Raw genomic sequence first — 19,611 nt, 5'->3', positions numbered from 1 at the left:
GAGTAACTACCAGCACTGCGACCAGCAGTTAAGCATCACTTTGGGAAGGGTATTCACATAGGTGCACCAGCACAAGTTATGCTTGGAAGCTAAGGGACAAGGCACTTTACATACATGTTAGCAGCTCAATAGAAAAGGATCCATACTTTTTACTAAATTCTAACTAGTGAAAACTGGTTGAACCACATCTGGCCTAAATATGGCTAGCAAAATTTAAGTAACTCAGTTCCAAAAAGCTTCCTCCTGGAAAGATTAGCTCCTTGTTTTGATGTGGAGCAACTTTTAAACTTGTAAACTTCAAAATGGAATCAACTCTAAGTTTTTAAAGTAAAGTTGTGTTTATTTTAGGTTTAAACAACTTGCAAAGATAATTCAATTACTATTTCCATAATCCTGCCAGTGTAACATGGAAAATACTTTATAGCAAAGTAGAAATACAAAGTTCATACTTTAGCAGCTTACAGCCCAGTTACAGACAAATGAATCTGGAAATGTAACCATCTCTGCAGTTTTGGTAACATCAACACACAGTGCTGTTACATACAGCAGCAAGAAAATCAACTCTACACATAGTTTCTCTCAACTTCCTACGTATTTTATTGGGGAAAGGGAAAAAGGGAAAGGGGGAAAGGGGGAAAAAAATCAAAAAACTGATAAAGTGATGGTTTGTTTTTAGATGAAGAACGTTGCATCCAAGGGAACAAAGAACTACCTACAGAAATAAAGCGATTCTTGACTACTGTTAACTTCACATAGATATTAAAAACCATCACAGATTAGTCAAAGTTTGTCTTCCACAAGCACTGTAAACTTAAAAATGAGGAAAAAGCCACTCCTCTGAAGCTATTGCATATTCTCAAAAATATTATAAGAAAGATAGATACCATTATACATATACATCATATGCTGCTAGTAATGATAGCCAGCACATTCATCACAAGAAGAGTTTCTCTTTGTGGATTTAAGGTCACAACCCAGAGAAAAGTACGAAGGACAGACAGCACAGTAATTTTTATTAGTCTTAGAGATTTACAAAACAAGTTTAATCTCCAGTCTCATTTTGACATTTAAAAGAATACTTAAGGCAGTTTGGTTTTGCAAGTGTCGCTTTCAGAGCACTTTTCCACAGAGTTATCTAGTCAGCTTCATGCACATTATCATCTAATAACAACAAGAAGAACAGATTCTATAAATAATAACTCTTATGAGCTGAGCAGTTAAAACTTGAGAGCAATTCTACTCATGCTGTTTTTCAGTTTCAGCTCTTTACTGAAATGGAGGCAGTTTTTTCTTTCTTTCCAAACAGCAAACTAAACTATTTTTTACTGAATAAATATTTTCCTATGAACATAGAAGAAAAAGACAAGAAATAATACCCAGAACACATTTTGCTTTCCATTCCTTTTAAGAAAGCTAGGGACTTCAAGAAACGAGTAGAGATGTAGGACTGATGATTGGTGCTTAAATATGCCATCTGGCAGTCAGCATCAATCCATTTTGCAAAAGAAAACATTCAGATCTAAACGCTCTCAAGCACAGCACACTCTAAAACAAACATGAGCCTTTCACATACGTTTACATCTTCGGTATATTTCAAAAATAGAGGGGCTTTTTTATTTGTTTTACAGTCAAACTGTCTTTCTCAGTTCCTAGCAATCACTTTTGAGCTGACTGGCTTGTTTCAACCAACCCAGACAGAACAGTTCCCAGCCATTGCTGTGTGCAGAGAAGGATGGAATGGGACACCACTAAATAATTCCCCACAGAGGAAAGACTCAGTGACTGTTCAACCATCAGCACTGCTGCCTGGCAGCCTGTCAATTGCCCAGAAACAATCAGAACCTTGCCCACCTGCTGCCTCTTGCCCTGGCAAGAATTAAAACACCTAGAATTGAACTAAATTTACTACAATGTTAGGAAGAAATAGGAATGAAAACAGGAAATCAGGTATATTTCATTTGTCGAGAAATTTATGTTGCCCATACTTTAAAAACAAAAGCATTATGTTAAACAAAAATTTACAATCAAATATTACTCCCATTTTGTTTAATTCAGTGGAAAAGAAGGTGCATTTCAGTTAGTATGCTTTTTTCCTCATTTTTTAAAGGTGAATTAGAATTTCATTTTCTTATTTAAATTATTCAAGTTACTTAAAATTTTCAGGTGGATTCGGTAAGCGTTACTTTCCAGTGGCCACCAGTATGTCACTCAAGAACACAGTTTGGGCGTTTCTGGAACAGTAACTAGTTACAGTAACTTTCCTCAGCATGCTCACAAACAAATCCCATTTCACAAACTGAAAACAGAAGAGCAGATAAAGCACTGAATGATGACCACCAGTTTTGAGGCAGTTAAGATACATTGATTCCCCCCCAACCCCCCAGAATACTTAATAACATATAAAGCTACTTGGGAATGAAACAGTTCCCTTTGAATTCAGCAATAGCTATGAATCCTATTGACTTCTGCTAATGAAACAGTATGCATCCATGAGTACACAACTATTAGCATTATAAATGCCCTAGCTGTTAAGAACTACCTAAAACTCATTTGAATTCCAGCATAACGTGGTACTACAAGGTTTCCCAAATCAAATCCCTTTTCTGAATCAATTTCTTATTTCAGGAAACGAGGAAGGGGAAAAATCCATTTAAAAATACTTGGTGAAAAGAACCTATTTAAGATTAATAACGTATTACAGTAATTAATTCATTAAGAACACATCCCTTATTTGAAGTCTGAACTTGCTTAATTCAGCTTCCAACCACAGAGCTGTATAATACCTTTGCCAGCTGACAAGGTTGCTTTTCATTAGTACATACTTGAAGAAGAGGTATCTGATCAAAAAAAAAAAACCCTTAACACTTCCTTAGGTGAGCTAAACAAATAAAGATCCTTATGTCTTCATTAGTGAAATTCCTCTTCCCTAATCCCATTTTTTTTTCTTCCCAAGGCTAGTCTCTAGACCCTGATTTGCCATTGTTTCAGGTTCCCTGGTTCACCTACTCAGTTTTCCAACAATCTAAAGGACTGACTTCAAGTCCTATTAGCTCCACATCTTTTTCAGAGTCTCCAATTAAGTCTACCTACTTATCATTAAATCGGTATTCAGGTGCACAAGTGCTGCCATAAAGTATCACACATTTCATGTGTCCAGTTTATTAACGATCCAAAGCACTTCACAACCTTCCTAATGTTCTTTTAGTCTCAAGTTTACATCTATAATCTTCCAGATACATAAGATCTGAGATAATTTCCACCACAGTCGTTTACAGTAAGAACCCTCAGATACTCCCTAATCCGAAACACCAGAGGTTAGCAGAATGTAGATGTTACTTCTATGTACGTACCAACACTTGCAAGTACATAATGCTCTGCTGTTGCATTTTACATCTTACAGCACTGCCTCAGGACCTGCATTTGTGGTGATCTCAATCTCTAGCAAAGACCTTTCTAGAACAGTACACAGAACTTCAAAGATCTTACTCAAAAGGTAAAGCACCTCATAGAGCAATTCAGCAGGATAGTTGTGGTTAGAAGCAGGTATTCTTGGCTGAAATTCCCAGATTTCTTACCAGAGCATTCACAATGAGAAACAAAAACAGAACCAGCAAGCCAGTCATCACAAATGCCTCAAGAAAATGCATTAAATCTAACGTAACTGAAACTCTTAAATATTCAACCTTTGTTTCCTTCTTATATAGGATGAAATAAAATCAGTTTTACACTACTTAAGATTGTCCAGTTCTAAAACATTTGTAAAAACCAACACTGAGTGTAAGCAGGGCAGCATCAGAGACTGCAGACCAGCCAGCTGTGCCATTTAATTAAGGTAGGCAGGTGAGGGGGGACAGGGGTTTCTAAAGGAAAAATTAAAACAATATCTACCCATAAAACCCATCTCCTTTTTCACAGGATTCCAACTTATTTACCAAAATATAGAAACATACACTCTTAATTGAGCACATCTTTCCTGGCTTCATAGGCAGTTGTAATGCTGTAACATGATGACAAACAGAGCAACAATAGCAGGGTAGCAGAGTCCTGGGCTGCAGCGAGTAAGGATAAGCCCAAGTACAGCAGTCATGGCTACAGAGACAAACTTAAAAAAAAAAAAAAAGCTGCTTACCCTTAGAAGGCCTCAGGCAGGCAGGAATCTTCAGCAAGATACCCTTGTCTCCACTGCCAACCCAGAAATGAGGTCTGGGAAGGGGAAAATCTGGCTCCACCCCTTCTGGTCTCTTAGGTCCATTCAAGTGCACCTGAGCTCGTTTGGGTTGGCCCCTGCTTTCCTATCAGGTGTTCAATCACTGTATCAGGCCATGACTTAGCATTTCCATTACAGGAATACATTCATTGTGGTGTACTGACTAGGACACTATCTTTTGTACCAGAACTTAAAGGAAATTAGGCAGGGTTTAATTCTCTCCATAAAATAACTTTATCAGTTACACAGCAGAAGGAAATCCATTCACCTTCAGCTAAGTCAGTTAGTTCCACAACTCTGATGTGTATATTTCTCAAAAGCAGCAGAGGGAAGTGACCTCACCAGTTTGAATCAGGTTCGGGACACACTTTCTTACACTGGAGTGACAAAAAGTTTACTTCACTAGGAAATATTTCCTACACTTGAGTCTCAAACACATCTCCTGACTTCTGCTTCTGATTTCCCACAGATCACACCACAGAGAAACACCTCACCCCCTCTCCACTCCCCCACATAGACACCTACATTTATGGAGCTTACTTTTAATGCACTTTTTAATAATTATCAGTCAGACCTTGAACTGAATGTCTGTGATAAAGTAAATTCTTTCATAGTAGTTTTTGGGCAGATCCACACACATTTGTTGAGTCATGACCTTCCTTTCCACATCAGCTGGCATATGTTATCAGCTGCTAAAGAAATGTACATGCTTCAGAGTATAAGGCCTCTTGAAATTCTATAAACTTCAGTAGAAGAGGCAAAGTAAGAGAACCATCAGGGTAAACTGTATTTAATACCAACAGAATAAAACTGATATTTAAAATGAAAACTGAACAACAAAGCACTGATAAAACAGCTGGAAATACCAGTAAATCCTTATTTGAAGTCCAAAATCAATATTGAGAAAAAAGTAATACAAGAAACACTACGTTATTTCCTGTTCCAGTACTATTTTTTCAGCAGATACCTGCTTGAAGGTTTGTAATAGGAGCTTTACCTAGCTTTCACCACCTTGTCATATTCATTCTTGGATTTTATTATTTGAAACTGTAAAGCAGGAACTTAAAAAAGAAGAATAACTTACTGGTATTGAGAATTCCTCTGCCAAATACTTCAACAGTGATGCTCCTTTAGCCAAAAAGTTACTTCTCTCTGCCAGATTGCCTTGGAGTTTTGTGTCAAATTCCTTTCTGACAACTGAAGCTACAGAGTCAATTATAATGAGTTTAATCTTCTTTGAAATTATTTCTTCTTCTAAAGACTTAATTCTAAAAAAAAAATAAATTGATAACATTAATTTTACAGTATAGCTGTTTTATAATCCTGAAATTATTTAAATAAAAAGTTTTCTGTAATTAGTCAGTGATTAGTCAGTCCCTTTTTCCCCCTCATAACTCACTCCCACTAACATCTGCATGTATTGAAGAGATATAGAAAGGAATCTTAGGCTCCAACAGGCCACATAACCCAAGGGAAACCCCTCCAAGAGAGGTTCAGAAGACACTCTGCTGAGCAATGTTACGTTCCATAAACTCTGAACGGCACAAACAGCAAGTTAAGCACACACTGAGACAATGCCTTTTTGCATACACTGCCAATAACAAAATACCAGCTGCCTACATATGCAGAAATTCAGACCTGTGTCTATATGCCTCCGAAGACGGTAAGTCAAACCTAACACATTTGTAAAATGCTAATTGCTGTTCTTCTGTGATTAAGCTGTACTAGAATCACAGAACTGTAGGGGTAGGAAGGGACCTCTAGAGACCACCTTGTCAAAGCCTCCGCCCAAAGCAGCTCCCTAGGCCAGGTTGCACAAACAGGCATCCAGGAGGGTCTTGAACGTCTCCAGAGAAGAAGACTCCTCCACAATCTCCCCAGGCAGCCTGTGCCACTGCTCCATTAGAAGAAACAGTTCTTAGAACAACTCTCCCTCTAACATAAAATATACAAGAAGATTCTGATATTCAACTTTCATTTCCATTACAGTATAGGCTCAAAAATTAACATGAGCTAACAAGATGACAACACAACATTCCCTTTAACTGCTAGAGTGGTCCCAGTCTTCGTGGAAGTGAACAGCACCCTGAAAGTACAATACCTCCTTTCAGTTTCATAGCAAACTGAACTCAACACTGTGGTCTCTCCACAAGACAAGATCTGTCAAACTCTTTTCTTTAAAAGCTTATGACGTTCAAATTCTATAGAAATTGTCTATTAGAAACTTTAATAAATCAAGTGGATTATTCGAGAACTGTGAAACAAGAAAAGCATTGCCAGTCTTTTTGTAGCAATTTTCCCTTTTGGTGACTAAACTGTTATTCATGTAAGAGCTTCCAAGCAATGAGTTAATATTCATAAAACTTTAGTATAAAATATCATCTTAGACAATTCAGGCAAAATGGTCCCCCCTGTACTAAAAGTGATGGAAAAGAATACCTCTTCAGTACACTGTCACAGGTCAGCTCACGATATAGGTGAATGTTACGGGTCATGCAAAATAGCTTTTCATCGGAGTCAAAATAAGTAGGGAATCTGTTTCCTGCTATCTCAACCAACCTATCAAAAATACAGAAGACATAATGATGAAAAAGGAATCGTGTGCAGATAATAAGGCATCAAGTTTTCACAAGGTAAATAAAGTGAACCTCAGAATGATAGGTAGATACCATGTAGTACAGAAAATGTGTTTCAAGGGAAAAGCTTACTTGAGCATCAGACTGAAATACTGGAAATCAGAATATTTAGGTTCTCCTCCAAATGATGCTAGAGTCAATGGTACAGTTAGGAAAGACATGTTCATACACAGAGTATACACACAAGTCTACTGATGAGAGGTCCAGATTTTCAATTAACTTATATACATTAAATCAAGGACACTAAAAACATACATTTTAGAAATGTCTGCAGATTTTCTAAAAGTTAGTGGAAAGAAATTCTACGCCTCTGAACACAAGGTAATTTAAGCTAGGTCCTTACAGATGAATCCAAGATTTTAGAAACTGATAGTTACAACCTAGAGCACTGTACATTTCCCCCTTCCACTCTATGAAGACAAGATTTTTGAGAACAGAAACAAAAAATACATAATTGTAATTTAAGCAGCCATACTCCACACCCCACGTGCTTGAGAAGAATGACATCTGGTGGATATCTGCAGACACAGCTTTCTGATTATTTTTTTCATTTAAGCCTCTTTCAGTAAGTAATTTCAGGAAAAAAAATCCTCAATCATTTTTACTGAGTTTTAGAACAGCTAGCCTTGAATGTTGATACAACTATTCCGAACAAGAGGTTTTAACATTACTTGAATCTCATTCAAAATGTTACTTTAGATATCTAATCTTGTCCTGAACTTCCAGAGACAAACTTTTCTTTACATTTGTTTACATTTGCCCGGTTAATTATATAAACCTTCTGGGTAAAGATCATTCAATTTGGATATATTCAGTGGTCCGTAAGAAATGAAATTTCATTAGTCTTTCTAATAGGTATACATATGAGAAAACAGTATTACATACGTTGTTTTAAAATGACATACCAAAATTTTGCTATGATCATGGTATTATCTGCACAGTACCATGCAGGTGTAAAGATCTTTAAAAGATAAATCCCATTTGCCATAATGAAACCAAAAACTGCACAGAACACGTCCTCTTCTATCAGGGTCAGAGGTTCATAGGACAGAAAAATCCATCACTGTTCAACAGCTTTAGTTCACAGAAATTTGTATCCCGTGTTTTTTACCACAAAGAATAGACATCAGTAGAAGAGTAAACATTATCAGACTTTCTACACAAGTTTGGTGCATTTTCAGTTAACAGTTGGCTAGGAAGAAGTGAATTGAACTGCTACAAAACCCATGAAAATGATTTTGATTTCTAGAATTACTTTGCCATTCCATCTACCTGTCCCAATACCCGTGTTCTGACAAAGTTGAACGACACCACCTGTAATTTTACAGCTTTTTTTGCCATAAAAAATATACAAATTATAGAAAAAATATATAAATTACAGCTGCTCAAAATGCCTTTATACCTTCAAAACCTTGCTAACTTCACAAACTAAACCACAAATAAATGTTCCAATATAGGACTGTTGAGACCATTTTAAATTAGAAAGAGTGCCATCCAGCTTGCTCCACAGCTGCATGCAGACCAGGAAGGTGAGCAAACCATCCTATTCAAACAATTTCATAACCTACAGAGTAACTGCATATTTCAGATGAATGCTTACTAGCCACCATAAGTATTTATTTCATAAATGCTCAGAAAATATTTGAAGGTTCCAAGATAAAAAGTGCTAGAGAAGTTCAAAGTATTTACTTCACAATTTTGCATCTTACCTTTCAGCACTGAATGCAGACTCTGTGTCAATGTATATAACAGCTCCATCTAGTCCTCCCATGCTTATGGGCAGAGTAGCCAGAACACTCATCGTAACACAAAACTGAGTTTTGCCACAACCCGGTGGGCTCGTTAACTAGAAGAAAAGAGATTAGTAACAGCATAACCAAGAGATGTAACATCCATTTCACCCTAATTTTAATTTTAAGTAAAGGCCCATTATAATTTAAGTAAAGGCGAGAATGCTTCTTGATCTGTTCCTCTAGATATAAAAGAAGATAGTCATAAAAAAGATAGAATGCAACCCACAAAGAGCAAATTTCTGTTACTTTTGGATCTGTGTCTTGCAGCCAAACTCATCACTGAAGATGAAATAATTCTTCACATGCAGCATTCTGCTTGTACTTTCTTTACCATCCTCCTTTCCCTCTCCCACATTTGAAGTCCTCTCCCTCTCTTCTTACAAGACCTTCCACAGAGCCATCCCCAGTTACCTTCCATCTCCTCCTCTGTGCTATCTTCTAAAACAGAGCAAGATTAAAAGATACACAGCTGATATTCACTTGACATCAAATTACCTTTACAGCTCTAAGTCAGTTAAAAGCTATTGAGTTCACAGACATAAACTGCAGCTTACTGTTACGATTACCTCTGTTACAGTCAAGTTCTACCTGGAAATCACAAAGACAATATTGTATTCTGAGTAGTCTGAATGCGCAATATGAACGACACATCATCAAGATTTCAGCTGCACCAGGGACTACACCTGTGCCACGATTTAATAGGAACTAAGTTTTTGCTTAGAAAATAAATGTCATGTAGTATGCTAAGTGTTTTTGCTAACTCCTTATCACCATATTTTAACATGAACATCATCTAAAAATCCAGACCAACATGCCAGTTGAAGTTTTCACCCGCTCAGAGCCTACTGCAGTTAAGCAATATCCATAACACGCTCAACTTGTGTGAAATGGTTCCAGTATGATTTTGAACAAAGAGTAAAACCACAAGAACACAGCATTTGATGATATCCTCAGGTTTTTGAGGGCAGAATTTTTGTAACAGACACGTCACTAGACTGTTTTTTACCCACAGCAGATCTTAGAGATTGCAAATGACTCTCAGGCTTTATGTTCAGATAATCATACATTCTTTAGTATTGCAGTGGTTTTAAATACAGTATCACACTGATGCTATCTTTGTGAAGGGAAATAACGACATTTTAATACTAGAGGACTAAAAAACAGCAAATAAAAAGTTGAAGGGAATTTAGGCACTGAAAATGGAGAGCAATCATCTCGTTCTAGCCCCATCTGGGAAGAATAATAATGCAAGATAAACAACAGTTTGTTCAGGGGATTTAAACAAGCTGCTTCAAATACATAGCTCTGACATAACAGAGGATGAATACAGAGGTGGCATGGGCTTTGTTGTTCTGTTTTTTTTTAAGACAAAGAAAGAATCACAGAATCACAGGGAGTTGGAATGTATTTCTAGAGATCACTCAGACCAGCTCCCTGATAAGGCAGACTACCTACAGTAGGTCACACCAGTAAGCTTCCAGACAGCTTTTGTGGAATCTCCTCTGGAGACATTTAACTCTCAGGGCAGCCTGTTCCAGTGCTGCATTATTCTGACAGTAAATAAGTTCTTCCTTGTGACAGTATGGAACTTCGTACACTTGAGTTTCTGCCCATTGCATCTTGTTCTATTGCTGTACCCCACCAAATAAAAATAAATATATATAAAAGCCCACTCCATCACCTTGACTCCCACACAGTTATTTATAAACACTTATGAGATCCCATCTCAGCCTTCTCTTCCAAACTGAAGAGCCCCAGGTCTCTCAGTCTTCCCTCCTATGGGAGATGCTCCAGGCCCTTAATCACCATTGTCATCCCCTACTGGACTCTTTCTAGAAGCCTAAAATTGGACACAATATTCCAGGTATGGCCTCAACAGGGCAGAGTATGGGGGAGGATCACCGGCCTTGACATGCTGGTCACACACTTTAGTGCACCCCAGGCCCCTATTGGACTTCTTGTCCACAAGAGTACAGGGCTGCCTCATAGCCAACCTGTCATCCACCAGGACACCCAGGCCCCTCACTGCAGAGCTCATCCTTGCAACAGAAACACAGGCAAAAACAAACTGATTTTTGAGCCAATGCGTACAATGCTTTGTTTTTAAAGCACAAACACCGATGCAACACAACATACCATAGCATTGTTATGGTTTCTCTTCAAACAGCAGCAGCATAACTTCAGAGCAGAAAAGTTACAGGGCAGTATTGATGGACTACATCAGCGACTGTTACACTCTGTAGTTAAAATCTCTCGCATCACTTTCATTTAAAACAAGGCCTTGAAAACCAAGTCATATAAGTCAATCCACTTCAAACTTTAACAAAATCTCATGATCGCTTGTGCTCAGAAATGCACACTGCATTTAGTGAATTAGAAACCAGGAGTTACTCATACTTAAGCAATTATCTGTCCTCCATCCATTGTATTTAAATGTCAAAATATTGTATCAACAATAGTTGCCACATTTTCATGTGAACTCAAAACATATATAAGATTTGAAGAAACCATACACATTTCTCAGACTGTAATAGCCTAGGAGTCTTACCAGCTGTTTCTAATTAACAAGAATTGAAATGAATGAGAGAAGGGCATCAATCCAGGTGCTAAATTAAAATATTTGGACAGCTGTGAGGAAACCTCAAATGGTCTGTAGTTTGAGCCCAGCCTGGGAGGTGCCTTGGAATCAACATTTATTTTAGTGGTCGTTACAGTAATTAATGCAGTAGAGATGCTGTAAACACATCTGAGAAAGAGAAAGATGGGGAGCATTGTAGTAATATATAGGATGAGAAAGCAATCCCGAGGAGCAATAGAGAACTTCCCCTTCCCCTTAAACAATTAATCTTCTATCACCATTTCTTATAAGTTCATTAGTGTGACATTTAAAATAATCCACAATACACAATTATATACAGCTATCACATTTTAATATGGTTACCAGCAAGCACTTTGATCAATACAATCTTCATTCTTAAAAGAACACAACACAAACACATCCTTAAGCTGCCCCTGGTTTAATTTAAAGCAAATGACTGCAAAAAAAAACTTGCTCAGTTTGATACAGTCTAAATTTACTTTGAAAAATCAAAAATCCAGCCAGGCAGAAATGTGAAGACTACAAAAGCTTTTCATTTACCTCTGTCTAGTAAAATATACTTTTATTTTTCAATAAGTTACATATTATTTTCCCTGGAGCTCATGTAGGGTTTGGATGAAGTCACAAGGAGCTAATTCTTCTTCAGCTATCCAGGAATCAAACTCTTAATATTCACCAAGTCATTATTTTTTCCTCAGAGGAGTTGGCTAAAAGTTCTGACATTTAACCACAACATTTCAGTTACGATTTAATTTCCAACTTAAAATCTAATAGAGGCTTGGGAAAAAATGATCCGAGACAGTGAAATGCAAATCAAATCCCTCTGGCACTCAAAAAACGAGTGGGTTTGGCTTAGAAGGCACCACCAGAACTCCACTCTGTGGCTCAACCATTCAATTCCCAAGTTTTAAAGTTTCCAGCCACCCTCGCTGCTGGGAAAAGTAAGAGGAAAGCGACGATTAAGCCACACCAGTCAGGAATTAAGTGCTGCACACACCATACTTCTGAAGAGAACTTCTCTCAGACATGGAACATATGCCTTACAACAAAAATACCAGAAGATAATCTGCTGGGCAGCTATGTCCCAGGAAGTTACAGAAGTGCAAATTAGAATGATTAAGCTCCAAATCATTTGAGTCCAAGCAGAACACAACATGCAAAACGTTCACAAGCTACTGTAAAGCATCACAGCAGGACCAACTGACATCTGAAAGCCTTCTAATGAAATTTCATCTAACAGTCATGTTGAAAAGTACTTGCAGTGCTGCCAACTTTAAAATAATTCCGTTTTTACAAAAGTCAGGAGATCTGTTTTGCTCCAGAATCAGATTTTAAATGAGAAAAAACAGATTCTGCAGAGTGAATTGTTCCCTACCTTACAATTGCAGAGAAACCCCTAATATGTGCCCTAATGAATTTACAGAGTTAGTAAATAAGAGGAAAACAAAATACTTAAAAACGAACAAACAAAAAAACACCTTCTAATTTCTGGCACCTACCTAGGTCTCCAAAATATTTCTGGTTGACAATACCAGTGTATAATCATGTTTAAACTGGCATGGCAGAGCAACTAAGACTAAAGTACTCCTAGAAATGCTGAGCGCTTGAAGTCCTGATCTGATCTGACAGTAACTTGTGGATCTTCAGACCATTTCACTCATTTAGTGAGATCATGTATTCAAGATAAATGCATTAGACAGATCTATGCATTTTCAACAAAAATACATTTAAATATTACAAAAACCAAAACAAATACAGAATTTGTTTCTGGTTGTTGGTTTTTTTTCAGAAAAAAAAATATTAAAATGCAAAGGCTGACTGCAATCAGCTAACAGTTCAGCCTCGCTGAGAATATAATAGATTTTTATTTTCCCCACTTACTCTTAAACATCATGACACACACTTAAACTCCAGCAATAGCTTCCCAGATTTTGACATCTGAAGACATCAATATTTTAAGGGAACACTAAATAATAGAAAAACTTTACAAAAAATCAAGTATTACAATTCACATCAAAGCTAAAAAGGATTACAAAATATGAAGTTCTGGAAAATTAAGCATATGTACTTATTTCCTGAAGCGCATTGTTTTAAACTGTCACAGTAAAACAATATTTGATTTCCACATCTTAAGATCAACTGCTTGCAGACTCTCCTTCAAATAAAACAAAAGACAAAAACTTAAAAGTTTAGCTAAACTCCAGTATAACTACCACAATGCCAACCACTGCTTTTCACAGATCTCACCCTGGAGAAAGACAAAGAACATGGGAATCAGCAGGCAATATATGTCATCCATAAATGCAAGTTTTTAAGCTCTGGCCAGCTTTTATTCAAAATTACCAAGCCACAAAAAGAGGGCAAAAAAGAAGCTGATGAACTGAAGGATAACACCTTCATTTTGGCCTCCACTCGTCAGCCAGTCAGAGGCTCAAGGGCATGTTGATGTCAGCTACTAAAAGAAAACACAGCTCTCATCCTGCCTCTTTCTCCTGTCTGTGCAGCAATGACTCTGTGTCAACTAACAAAGCAGCACAACTGAGAAGCTCAAGGAGCACATGAACAGAAACTCTCCAGCTCCAGTGAGGAAAATTTAGTAGACAAGACAGAATTCCCTGAAGGTCAGAATCTAGCTGCAAGAAAGCATCACATCTTTTAAACTTGGATCATTCTGTTTTGTTAGCTAACAATATGAACAACAACTCAAAAGAAAAGGAGTTATACTACACCTAGCATTGTCATTGCTTTGCTAAGAATGTTTTTATGAACAACAAAAAAAGAGCTATACAAACAACAAATGACCTGCTGAAGTTACTATCATTTAACAGAAAAAAAAAACAATTACTATCTCAGGACCCCTCATGCTGCACTGCTATATACCAGAACCCTTGTTTTCTTCTTCAGAGAAAAAGAATTTGGTGAGCCTTCTCTCCCAGAATTTAAATAAAGTCAGGCAGTAGTCAACTTAAAGGTCAATTTCCTTATAGTAAACTGGCAAAAATTTTAAGCAAAGAAAATACGAGTTCTGACAGATCAACATAAATGCATGGATGCCATCTTAAATATTTGTATGACAGCTTGAAATATTTATATTCCTGTACATCATATACATTAAGAAAAACCGTTATAGTTTAAATTCAGCATTGCTTAAACTGTAGCATGTTTAAAGTCAACTAGATTTTGTAAGCGATTTTACTTTGTGATCAAAGCCAATCTAATCTGACCATTCAGCATGGAAAAAACTATGGCTTTTTTTTTTAATTTTTTATATGTTCTTACTTTTACTCCTCTGCCACGGCAATTTGCAAGTTGAAATTTGACAAAGAAAAACACTTCAGAGGGACTATTCAAGTGTTCGAGGAAAAGCTACTTCAATATATCTGAATTTAGAGCACAGGAGATATGTATTTTCAGAACTTCACTGTAGAAGGCAAGTTTGACCACACTGCATAGTAACAATGTCCATCCAGCTCCGTATTCTGTCCCTTATAAAGGGCCTGCAACAGACGGCTAGAAGACAGGGGTAGAGCAGGGCAGACACGCATTGATATTCCCCCCAATAAAGACATTCCCCACCTTAACTTCTGGCTCACAAACTTCCTAAGCCAGGGTCTGGATCCAGTTTTATAAAACCTCAATGAAACCTACAAGCATCTATGCAAATCTTGTCTTTCCAGACTACAGAAACCACAAAGGCAAGGCCGTACAGCTTTGGAGGGCTAAAAGATGAAACACTTCTTTCTTCTTAAAGGAAAGTATAGTATTGCATTCAAAGGCAGTGACAGTTACAGCTATAAATATGCTATTTGTAGTGTTATAATAGAAACAGATATAATACAAACCTTAATTGCAATGTCTTTTCAAAAACTAACTCATATTTATTGTAAAGATCAGTTAAATTTATATACTAAAATCTATCATTTCCATGTCTTAATTGCCCATTTGCCTGTTTTGGCAGAGGGGCTGGGCTAGATGATCTCCAGAGGTCCCTTCCAACCCCTACAATTCTGTGATTCTATGATTTTTCCCTCCTAAAACCTAAAGATTTAGTAAAATCAGAAAGAAGGTATTAAATAGGCTCCTGACTCAGCATCTCATGCTCTTACCATTAAACCACACTGTACCTTTCTCACCATAAAATCCAAACAACAATTCTCTTAGTTTTTCTGGGAAAATTTAACAACTTTTTCATTGGAAAATAGAGTCACCAAATCACTTTTTTTTTTTTTCATTTACTTATTTACTTGACAGGTTGCAGAAAAAAAATACCCCAAAAGGTGCTTCTCATCCAAATTTGTTTCTTCAATGCATGTTTAAATCATTTGACAAAAGACAGGCCAACCAGTGACTTTTGACTTGTAGGTACGGTGTACAACTGCATTAAAATACACTAAGAAGATACCTCTGTGAGGGATCCACAGGGTATTCCACCATGCAAGACTTTGTCCAGACTATGCAGCGAGGTGGGTAAAAAGGCTGCAGAGGGATTGACAGACCTCCTCACTTTCATTTCATAAGCCTACACGGGAAAAATAAAAATAAAAAATAAAAAAGTAATAACAACAACAATAACAAAAAATAAACACAGGTTAGAAGATTTTTTTTTCATAGAAGTAGAGAAATTCTCACATTTGCTTTCATCAGCCTAGACTGACTTTGTACTTGCAAGTAAGGTAACTACTCCAATTCTCAGTTACAGCCCCTGTCCCAGCCCCCTTCCTCCTCCCCTATTGTCTTCCTTACCTTTTTATTGTATTTACAGCTTACTTTGTATGCTACAAACTTGCTCTGTTTGTTTGCCGCGCCTCATTCAACACAACATTAAGTTTCATCAGTGTTTACAATGTTTCAAAAGTACTCTCTGTTCCCATTGAGTGCGACTTGCTTTCAGTCCAAAAAACTCCCAGTGACTTCACTATCCCCAGGAGAAATACTGGCATCAGTTTTAACCCAGACAGTGATGTCACTAGCCAGCTAGAAATACGGAGTACTATGGATACATCTCCACAGGAATCATCAACAAATAACCATGCCACTGAATCACAGATCTTTTAGTCCATACTTATTGGGCCAACGAGCGAGCAATTTTTCTATGAAGCTCAACAGGAAAATTTTCATCTAGTTCTACCAGCGGAGTAATACAGCTTGAATTTTAAAAACTACTCTCCTTTCTCGTACTACAACTTTTCCTTATTTTGTGAGAGCTAGCATATTAGAGTAATATTTCAAAATCATTCATATGTTCCCTGTTATCCTATCAAAGATAAACACACATAAAATAGCTTTCAAGACAAAGAACATGCCAAAACAAACATTTTACCTCATTAAGAGTTTATGTTCTGAGGCACTCAAGAGTGAATACATATACACTGATGAAGGAGGATTTGCAAAGCTATATATATATTATATATATATTTACATTAACCATGGAAACAATCTTCCAATCTGACTTTCCAGAGTAACACAGATTCTAAAACTTCATCCAGTGATTCTTACTCTTTGCTTCTATTAATTAACGCTTCCTTTAAACAAAAGAATGTTTATATGCTGTAATACAAGAGAAATATGGGACTCAGGACCAATTCTGTAAGTCTGAACAACCTCCTTAAGCTAGAAGGTCTAATAGAAGCTGCCTTCTCAAACTGAAGTCACTCATGGATCTAAATTTAGACATAAAACTATTATCTCATTATGTAATCAAACTGAGACATCACAAACCTAGATCACTCCACTCCCTGATAAAAACATAAGCAACATTGTTTAGCTTTTCCTCAGACAAAAAACTAAAAGTTGAACCAACGTAAGCATACTTACTGTCTGCATCTTGGGAGCACAAGCTAGGCTGACTTTCTGGAGAAGCTTCTGCACATTTCTGTAGCTCTGTCCTGTCACTTTCATTAGCTCCAAGAGTGAGAGACATAAGAAGTCCTGAAAGAAGATAAAAGAGTTCAGAGAGCTTTACCAGGAGATCAAGACTAAGGACTAAACTAATACAATTTATACATTACTAGTATACATTCCAAAGGCCAGATTTAACAACTGTACTATGTTATACTGTGCTTTCTCATACTTCTACCCTTCTCTGAAGCCACTAAGTCATAGAGTCATAGAATGGTTTGGGTTGGAAGGGACCTTAAAGATCATGAGGATATCACATTAAAAATTTGTATTTATATTTTAAAGGACACAGCATCAAGCAATTAAAAATCCAAGTACTGTGATAAAGATAACACCTTTTTGCCCACAGAACTGTCTACCCACTCAAAAAACATTCAGATTACCTAGAGTTTTTTAGATTGCAATTCCAGGATTAGGTCTTGCATCTACCATGAATGCCACCGAAATACATTCAGCCTCTACTCTCTCTAGAGAAACATTCAAAACAGCTTATGATTTATTGGTGAATCAACCCATAACTGATAGAATATCTTTATAACACATTCACAGATGCTAGATTATGTAAGATGTGTTTGTGCAGAGGGACCATGAACAACCGACTTACTTCATACAAGTAGCAGCTACATGCCTCACCTAAAAGTTTTTTGGTTTTTTTTTCTCCAGAAGGGAAGATACTAAGAATACATAAATTCAAATGCCTTAGCCATCCATCATTTTAAAACAACATTTTACAAGGCAATCAGCCAGATTGAGAAAGAAATACCACTAGACGGTAAAGCTTCATGTAAATTAAGCTTGGAAATTTATTAAAATGAAAATAAATCAAAGCCATAGCATAACCCTTTCACCTGACAGGTAGTGATCTGATAGCGGCTTAGTCTTTCACAGAGCTCCTGAGGCAACTTTGCTCTTCTCAACTTCTTAGCAGCCATACTCCCTTGGTCTACAAGGCAAATAAAAAAAAAAGTTTTGAAAGCCGTTTGCAACATGGCTGTGCAAATAGTTATACCCTCTCCTTGCTAAAGAGTAGGACTGAAGGTGTGTGTGTGTGTATAAGTCACATGAAATAATCTTACCACTCAGAAAACAGCTCTGTTAAATTATATATTCTAATATTTGATCAGCAGTAAGAACAAGGATTTCACAATGCTTGTATGACATGGGTTCCTGGGAAAGAAGCAAGCTCAAAAATACTCAGCAATGAGTTGAAGAGAAAATTCTTGTGCTAAATGGCACTGGAAGGAAAGAAGGTTTTCTCTGGATAGCTAAAACTTGAACAGTGACTGCATGATTGACTTAGACCTAGAAATGGTGAAATACAACACACTTCTGGTGATAACATCAAAATGACGGGAAGGATGCAGAACGGAGACAGTAGAATAACTAGAGGTTTAGAAACATGCTTTAGCAAATGTGATTCAAGATAGTCAGACTACTCAGAGCCATTTGATAACCTTCCATGTAAGTTCACCGATAATACTGTTTAAAAAAAGAGTTATTTTTACTTAATCAATTGCATAAGAGAAAACAGGCCGGAAGTAAGCACATGAGCACCAGAACTGTAAACACTACTGAATTAAAAAACCCCAAAACAACCATAACGTTGGAACGAGGTAGCAGACACTGTGGTGTAGTCAAATCACTTAAGGTTTCTTTATTGTTTTGAGACTTGTTCTTCAAGGGTAGCTGCTTAGTTTGGATAAGCCCTAAGACTAACTTATGCAGCAGTAAGATTGCGTTACTGCTGCGAAGCCCGTAAGCCCCAGCTGTGTGCATTCGGCCTTTTGTGCGGAGAGGGCCATTGCATCCTGTCAACACAGAGCACACCCGTGCCACGCAGAAACACCCCCAGTACGTACGGAGCGGTACGGCCTTACACCGAGCGACACGAGTGCTGCAGGACAACCTGAAACTCCGACCTCACCTGCCGAGCACCAGCAGCGACCAGAGCATACCCAGCCCCGGGGCGCCCGGCTTTTCAAAGCCCCCCCCCGCGGCCGCCGCGCTCAGGCGGAGCCGCCCGCGCCATTGGCTGCCGGCGGCGCGCGGAGCACGCCGGGACTGGTAGTACTGGCGGGTAGGGCGGCCGGCAGCGGTGGTAGCGGGGATCCCCCTAGAATCGGCGTTTCCTTGGTGCCCCGCGAGGGGCTCGCTGCAGAGGGAAGGCTAATGGCCGTACTAAAGCAGCTCGGGGTACGGGGGAGCAGCGGGCTGAGCGCGGAGGCGAGGCGGAGTGGAGAAAGAGCTCCTCCTGCTGGATGTCATCTGTAAAAGCCGGCTTCTGAAAGGGAAGTCGCTATTGAGGGGGGGAAAGCTGTTGCAGAAAGGGAAAAGCTGGCTGCTGCTACGTGTTAGTTGCAGTGGAAAGCCGTCACTACAGCGGAGCTCCGTTACGGACTTCATTTACCGCTCTATTTAACACCATCCAGAACCTCCAACCTCCATATCAGAGGTGGAGGAAGAAGTAACTCTGCTTTG

General features: G+C 38.0%; 1 protein-coding gene across 1 annotated transcript in view; it reads right to left on the bottom strand.

Annotated features, from left to right (window-relative positions):
- RAD51B (RAD51 paralog B) overlaps positions 1-19,111 on the bottom strand; it is a 343,434-nt gene extending 324,323 nt beyond the window's left edge. The window contains exons 1-7 of the mRNA XM_065754688.1: positions 19,058-19,111; positions 17,982-18,076; positions 17,050-17,163; positions 15,638-15,754; positions 8,553-8,689; positions 6,647-6,766; positions 5,292-5,475 (exon numbers count right to left, since the gene is read on the bottom strand). Of these exons, the coding sequence (XP_065610760.1) occupies positions 5,292-5,475; positions 6,647-6,766; positions 8,553-8,689; positions 15,638-15,754; positions 17,050-17,163; positions 17,982-18,065 (756 nt within the window). The 5' untranslated portion in view covers positions 18,066-18,076; positions 19,058-19,111. The remainder of the gene's footprint in view (positions 1-5,291; positions 5,476-6,646; positions 6,767-8,552; positions 8,690-15,637; positions 15,755-17,049; positions 17,164-17,981; positions 18,077-19,057) is intronic.
- Between the last annotated feature and the right edge of the window lie 500 nt (positions 19,112-19,611).

Source organism: Cyrtonyx montezumae, unplaced genomic scaffold (genome assembly GCF_038088225.1).
Source record: "Cyrtonyx montezumae isolate F1298 unplaced genomic scaffold, pur_monq_1.0 scaffold_10, whole genome shotgun sequence".
Classification (NCBI taxonomy): Eukaryota; Metazoa; Chordata; class Aves; order Galliformes; family Odontophoridae; genus Cyrtonyx; species Cyrtonyx montezumae.
The sequence above is the reverse complement of the archived record's forward strand: the minus strand, read 5'-3'. Positions and strand labels throughout refer to the sequence as shown.